Source organism: Lactuca serriola, chromosome 9, assembly GCF_051521515.1.
Source record: "Lactuca serriola cultivar US96UC23 chromosome 9, Lser_US96UC23_V15, whole genome shotgun sequence".
NCBI classification, from domain to species: domain Eukaryota; kingdom Viridiplantae; phylum Streptophyta; class Magnoliopsida; order Asterales; family Asteraceae; genus Lactuca; species Lactuca serriola.
Window position 1 is genome coordinate 107852909 of NC_136416.1, and position 8031 is coordinate 107860939.

An 8031-nucleotide genomic window follows, 5' to 3' on the forward strand; every position below is an offset into this window, starting at 1 on the left:
CGCATTTTCAAGCTCTCTGTAAACACTAGCCATGCCGCTCACGATCCTTTTTTTGAATTACAACAACAAATAGGTCTGTCATTTCTCAATCTGGGTAGAGAACCAATATACTTCTCCTCTCAACCTCAATCATGGCTTGCTTTATGTTCAGCTTATACAAATCAAAAAGGGTGTGTCTTCAACACAACACACACACACACACACCTGCAACTCAAAACATGCTAACACTAAATCAGATTTTCAAGATTTGTAAATCCACGTAAGAATCGATGCAAATCTTAACAAGAGTCGAACCCAATTGAAGAAGTTAATGATTGCTATGAGGTTCAGATGTTATGGTTTATAAATCCACTTTATTCGCCACCTGGATTCAATACACACATGACAAGAAAGAAGAAAAAAGGTAGCGCTTGAACGACCTCATCAGAGAATCGAAACCAAACTTCATCCCATCCTCTTTAGTTTCAAGACCTTGAGCTCTGCTTCAGCGTAGGTTGAACGAAATCATCAGAAAAAAGAAGAGAGTGTCAAATATATAAAAAGAAAGTCAAAGAGATAAAGGGAGAAAGAAGGGGTGGGTACGGATGGAGAGTGTGGGGTAAGGGATTTTTTTAAACTATTAAAATATAAAAGAAAATAAAGAAAATGTAAAAAAGAAATAATAAGGGAAAAATAGTCATTTCAACTTTTTTAGGACCAAAATCACAGAAAAAATCTTGATTTTGGACCTTCCATGTAAGTCGTAAACTTTTTGGACTCTACCTATACTTTTTTGAATATCGTAGGAACCAATTTTGCAGTTTTATCAAAAAATAACAAGGGGAATGTTATTAAGAAAACAACATATAAGTTTTATTTATTGGTATAATATCTGCATATACTTTATCTTTTTGATGTTTTCCCGTAATTGTTTTATTTAAAAAAAATCATATTTTATTACATTTACAATGTATTACATTTTTTTCGTATTTAATAATAATAAGTGGTGACAAATATATGTATTTATATCAGTTGCTAAAATCATTTCCTTCCTAATAAATGAAATAATTTGTCACTTGCCATTCTCTTATGTATTATGTCATATGTCATTTTGAGGTAATTTTTAGATTAAATTATAACCATGTGTCATTTTGTGATTTTTTTTCTATTTTATTAAATTTCACATAATATTTAAATATAATAAATATAATAATAAATATATATCCAAATCATTAATGCAACTTTCCTTATAATTTCTAAAATTTTAAATTGATAATTATTTTAGTTGTTTATTTATTTAAATTTTTAGTTTAAACTTAAAAGATAAATAAGAACTTCAATTTTAATAATTAAATATTTTACTTTTTTCTTATAAATTTAAATTTTCTAAATTGTTATATCTTCATGTTTGTTTATTTTTTTGAATAATCATATATAATATATGGGTCTGACAACTAATTCTATTATAAAAAAAAAAATTAAGTAAGACTATAAGTAATCACAGTTTATTTTAATATATTTTGTGTGTAAACTGATTATCATGATAAAGATAAACAGAATCATATTTTTAGACATTTTATGTAAAACTAACCATTTATAGTCACAAAGATAAACAAACTATGACTATATGCAGTTTATGACCACAATTTAGTATTCTAATGCGTTTCTAAAAATATCTAAATGTTTTGATAAAGATATAAAATTACGACTATAAGCACTTTATGGTCATAATTTTATTAGTTTAATGTGTTTAAAAGAAATCAATTGTCATGATAAAAAAAACAAAATTTTGACTATAAATATCTTATGGACACAATTTTATATTCTAATGTGTATTTAAAACTAAACAAAATTTATGATTAAAAAACAATGGGCTACATATATTTTATGGTTATGGTTTAATATTCTAACATGAGTCTAAAACTAAGTAATTGTCACTAGAAAGATAAATAAACAACTTTAAGTGTTATATTGTCATAGTTTTATATATTATGTCACGATTGTACATCTAAAAGTAACTAATTGTCATGATAAATATAAATCATTGTGACAATAACTACATCTATTATCACGGTTATATATTATAATAATATGTGCCTAAAATTAATTAATTGCCATGATAAAGATATAAACTCTGACCATAAGTATTTTAGGGTTACGATTACTAAAAAATGATTGAATATACAATTATGAAAGTCACTTTGCTACCGTAAAGCCATAATTTTATCTTATGGCCACGATTTTTCAAGAGATTTAGTCATGGTTTACGACATGTGGCCATTATGTATAAAAAATGACACGAATATAGGTCTCGATTCAAAAAAAAAAAGGAAAAAAAAAAACTATTATCATAGCCATGTTTTTAATCGATATAGATTGCCTTATTTGTACGAGGACTACAAAGTGTTGAAGTTCAATGCTATATTCAACAACTTCATAAATCAACATAGAAGTGTTCCAAGTGACTTTGACATCTTGAAGGCATCAATGGTGCAATACCCGGATGATTTTAATGGAGTGATTTTTAACCAAACACTCATTTTAGACATTGTAAAAATATCGCAAAAATGGGAAACATGCCTTTGGCTCAAAATAATGGTTCCAAACGGGTCATGACATCCGACATGAACAACTACACAACGTGGCACTTTTACTTCCAATTTATGTCCAAAAAGTCGGTTATGGAAGTGAAAAACTTCTTTTCAAAGAAGTACTCAAGTAAAAACAACTATCTAAAATGATCATTGAAAAAATATGAAAATTTTACAATTATAATAGCTAGCGAATATCGATCATTTAACGGGCTCTGAATTTGAAACGACTTTGACGTTAAAGAAAACAATATAATTATTTATTTATTTTATTTATTATTTTTGGTGATTGACGGCTTGGTTTAAAATTATTGTTAAGTAATTTTTTTAGTTTGATTAAAAATATTTTTTTTTGTTATTTTTAGTTTAATTTAATGAACTACTTTAGTTATGCTAAATTTATTTTAACTATTTTCATTAGAAAATGAATGGAAGTTGAAAGAAATGTATAACTTTAGCTAAAAGAAAGAATGAAAATATGATGTAACAATATGGCATATAGGACTTAAAAGATGACTGATAGGTAGAATACATACATAAACTTATATATGCATAACAATATCCCGTGTAGGGTTTTATAAAAGATTGAGATACATAACCTTATGCATGAGTAGTATATATGTATGTGTGTATCTCTTATTTATAAAAGATTGAGATGCATAAAAAGCATAGTGCCAAAGTGAAAAACACTAAGAATGCAAAGACAACCAGTGTAGATTAGCATCAATGGTTTTATTAAGTGTATATATGAGGATGCAATCAACCACTATATATATATATATATATATATATATATATATATATATATATATATATATATATATATATATATATATATATATATATATATATATATATATATATATATATATATATACTAGAGAGAGATTCTCTCTCATTCTCTCTATTCCCTTTCTCTTTCTCTCTTTGAAGCAGCTGTCAATTGTTACAACAAAGCCATAAACTCACCCCACCCATCTCTTCTGATATACAGCAAATAATAGTTTGCAACTGTCGGATTCTCTCTCTCTCTCTCTCTCTCTCTCTCTCTCTCTCTCTCTCTCTCTCTCTCTCTCTCTCTCTCTCTCTCTCTCCACCACTCTTTTTCTAGGTTTTCTATTAACACCCTTTTCATCAAACACCACAACCATAACCAGAAACAGTTCTCTAGCTTTTCCCTTTTATATCCATGGAGGTTGACGAGAGAAGCAGAAAACAAGATAGTTTTGATTCTGCATGAATCTTGATCAACTACACCTTTCAAACCAAGTTTCTGAAAGAATCTTTACTTAAATTCAAGAATGGCCTACCAACATTATCGATCTCCATTTGGTGACACCACTCTAACCAAAGTGTTTGTTGGTGGACTTGCTTGGGAGACACAAACTGATGAAATGCGTAGATATTTTGAACAGTTTGGTGACATTCTTGAAGCCGTTATCATCACTGATAAAATCACCGGAAAATCTAAGGGTTATGGATTCGTAAGTTTTCTCATTTCATATACCTTTCTTTATACATATAAATATCTTTCTAGTCTAATCTTAATTTCCTTCTATTGAAATAACCCTTGTTATATAATATATATTTAATGTATTATACAAAACTTTTTTGGAGTACAATATTTGTCATTCATCATCCTTAAATGAATTAACAGGTGACTTATCGGGACCCTGAATCAGCAAAAAGGTCTTGTGAAGACCCAAACCCGATGATAGATGGAAGAAGAGCTAACTGTAATATCGCATCTCTTGGTCGTCCTCGAGCTTCTCCTCAAGGTTTTTTTTTTTTTTTTTTTTTTTTTTTGGTCATAATTTTTTAAACAAAACGAGATTATTATTTAAATTTTAAAATGTTTTTTTTTATGAATCCGATAAATAATTTAATATAAGGTGTTTTGATCGAAACCCACCACAGGAAGGAATCAAGGTGGGAATATTAATATCGCATATCAAGGGACAAATACAATGGGCCAAGGTGCATCATCATCTTATAGTGGTGTAGCACCACCACTAGCTCCTCCTCCGCCACCTCCACCACCACCTTCCGTCATGTATCCACCATATGGGTGAGTTTTTTTTTTTGTTACACTTTTGTGAAGTTTAGGTGAAAAAGTGAAGTCAAAAAAAACATTTATAAATTAATAAAGAAAGTTGGTCTTGACAGAGGAGAAGTGGGTGTGGGGGCATATATATATACATATAAATGAGTTGGCAACAGGAAAGGTTTTGCCAGTGTTTAAATGGCATATACTGTTGACTTTTTATAATTACTTGTGTTCAACTATCTAACTAATTAACATAATCATATTTATAGTTTATAGTTATACACCCTGTTTAAACTTTCCACTAAGATTCCTCTAACTCGTATATAATAATTAGGTTAATAATAGATAATGTTGGTATTTTTTAAAATATAAGATTCTTTATCAATAAATATTCTATTTTTATATATAGATATGAGATGTTATTTATTTATTTCATAACCAATGGTTGCTTTATTGCCAAGTTGGCTGCCATTGCAGGATTACATAAAACTCCAGACAACCTTCAGCTTTTTCAGATTTAAATGGTCCCAGTTAACTCTTTATATTAATCATATAAACTTACCAATTATTAAATTTTTAATGAAAAAAAACATCGATTTAATTCGTTGTTAAAATCGGAAAATATACTCAATTGTTGTTTTTAATATATGATTTAGTGGGACTAGATTATTCGGTAACTTAATTATATCTAATTGTTTTTTTTCATAAATCAGAAAACAAAAATAAGGTGTTTCCATCGTTTTCTATTATTTCGTTTTCCTAAATATACGTTATTTTTAGTAATATTTTATTAATGTTATTTATCCAAACAGTCATTAATGAGAAATTAGAAAAAAAAAAAAAAAGCAAGATTTTACTCTATTTTTATTTTAAATGATATTTATGTGATTTTGCCTGACATTTGAATTTTACTGATACGCAGATACGCGACGTACGCACCTGATTACTCTTACCAGCAAGTAAGTTATATATTTAACTATTTTTTTATAAATATTATAATAAATAAAAACTCTAATATTTTTGTACTGTTGTCATAATACAACATAAATGCGTGTGGTTATAATTGTCCTCTTTTTAACTACATTAATGTACTCATTTGGTCCCTAGTAAATCTGTAACATAAGAATTTGTTTTATATTTTAAAAATTATAAATTTCGTTATTAAATAAAAGTTTTTATTTAATTGTATTTTACTATTTTATCTACGTGTGATTGTATATTTGTAATACTAGCTTCATATTAATACGAAGCTACATAAAGTACAAGTCATAATAACATGGAATTGGTTATGGGAATGTGTTTTAACAGGCAATGTACAATCCAGCACTTCAACAGGCATACTATCATCAAATGTATGGGCCCACAGGAACACCGTATTATTATGGGTATTCCACCACCCAATCACCCACACCCAGAGGAACATTTGCTGCTTCTGCCCCTGGTGCACTAACACTAACACCACATCAGGCGCAACGTATCCATGGACCATCTTATCTTTACTATCCTACGCCATCTCAGGTGGACCCCTCAACATTCCCTGGCTATCTTACGCCACCACCTCCCCCTCTCCTACTACCCACGAGGCATCCTTTTCCTTCTCCCTCTCCCACGGGTATGTTTACATCTCACCCATCATCATCATCATCATCATCATCATCATAATCAACATCATCATGCATATGCATGTATCATGTAGTAGTAAGAAATGGTAACTATTTGTTTGTTGATGATATAGAATTATAGAAAGACATGGGAAAAGAATACATGTACATTAAATTTAAACATAGATATGTATGTGGTAATGGTGGGGCCCATAAGAGCCATGTGAGATGAGCTGTAATGGGTTATGGTCATAGGCCCATGATGGGGTCAATGGGAAATTGATGCCAGATGTACAGAATGAGTAAACCAAAACCAGTCAAACAGTTGGAGCGCATGTGAATTCTAGATTCATTTGTCTGTGTAGGGTTTTTATGTGGTAAGGGTACATCTGTCTTTTTGACACATTACTTCTAAGGATCATTGATATCGACTAACTCTTATACATTTTTAAGGTCAAATTTAAGTCAAATTCATCACAAGTTTTATTCTTGTAGTATATAACTCTTTAATTTTTTCCAACAACAAAACTAATCTATATATATATATATATATATATATATATATATATATATATATATATATATATATATATATATATATATATATATATATATATATAAAATTGATTGGCCACTTGTTAACAAAGAGTGACCACTTCCCGAGGAATAGTTTGTCCCATGCAATTTGAAGTTGTATAATATGGAAGAATGGGTAAAAGTTTAAATGAATTATTGAATAGTACATTTGAAGTCAAAAGATGTAAGTTTGACCATATATGTGTGTGATATTGCTTTCAGGTTCACAGACTCCACAAAATACAACAACTGAAACAGAAGGAGGTGTGGTAACTTCAGAGAGTCCAAATGCCTGAAAATGATGAAAAACATACACATGGGGGGCAAAAAGCAAACAAAATACGATATTGACAAATTTTCATCAATGGTCCTTAAACTCTCTGTATTCTTCAATTTTTCTGAAAGAATCATAAATAATTTCGTTTTGGTCACAAAGATGGACCGGTGGAACGCATCATGCTGATTATTCTTTTTCCTCACATTGAGAGTAATTATTCTTTTACTCACTTTATTCTTTTTTTTTTTCCTTCCCTTAATGGTTAATATTGTATTTTCCCTCTAAATAAACAATATTCTTTCTTGGTTTAATATTGTTGGCAAAACTGACACTTTTTGTTTGATCTTTTGTATTTATATTATGCATCAAAATGATATTTTCGTAATGATCCAATGGAACTTCCTTTTTAGAAATGATGTGGGTTTTTTAATATACATATCTTGCATTGAAATGGATTGATATGGTTATACAACACACTTGTTGTGACACTATCTTCCACAAAAGGAAGAATGACTTGAGGGTAATTATCTTTTTGTTTTGTTTACGTATAATTTTTTTTTTGTATATATTTGATTATTTAATTTGTTAAATGTGTTCATATATTATCATTGTCACCTGCTATAGCAGGTTATAATGGTAATATGTAACATATTTAACAAGTTAAATGGTCAAATATGTATAAAAATAGAAAGTTGTCTAAATACGAACAATTATTTTTTTATAAATTTCTTAAAACTTTTATAATTTCTTACAACACATTTTTGATATTTTTTCGTGTAGGTTTTTCTAATATAATGTTTTAAACTTTTATTATAATTTTTTTTGAGCTTTTTTTATACTTTTATATAATTGTAATACATGTGTTTTTAAACCATATATTTTATAAATATTTTAAATTTTTCTTACAAGTTTTTAACTTTGTTTTTTTACATTTTCTTATAATTTTTTTATAACTTTCAT

General features: G+C 28.5%; 1 protein-coding gene across 1 annotated transcript; it reads left to right on the forward strand.

Annotated features, from left to right (window-relative positions):
- The first annotated feature begins 3481 nt into the window (after positions 1-3481).
- On the forward strand, positions 3482-7414 carry LOC145074262 (uncharacterized). Its single transcript, XM_079020669.1, has 6 exons — positions 3482-4054; positions 4228-4348; positions 4488-4638; positions 5540-5576; positions 5926-6229; positions 7017-7414. The coding sequence occupies exons 1-6, from the start codon at positions 3872-3874 to the stop codon at positions 7088-7090; spliced, it is 870 nt and encodes a 289-aa protein (XP_078876795.1). The 5' UTR covers positions 3482-3871; the 3' UTR covers positions 7091-7414.
- The last annotated feature ends 617 nt before the right edge of the window (positions 7415-8031 follow it).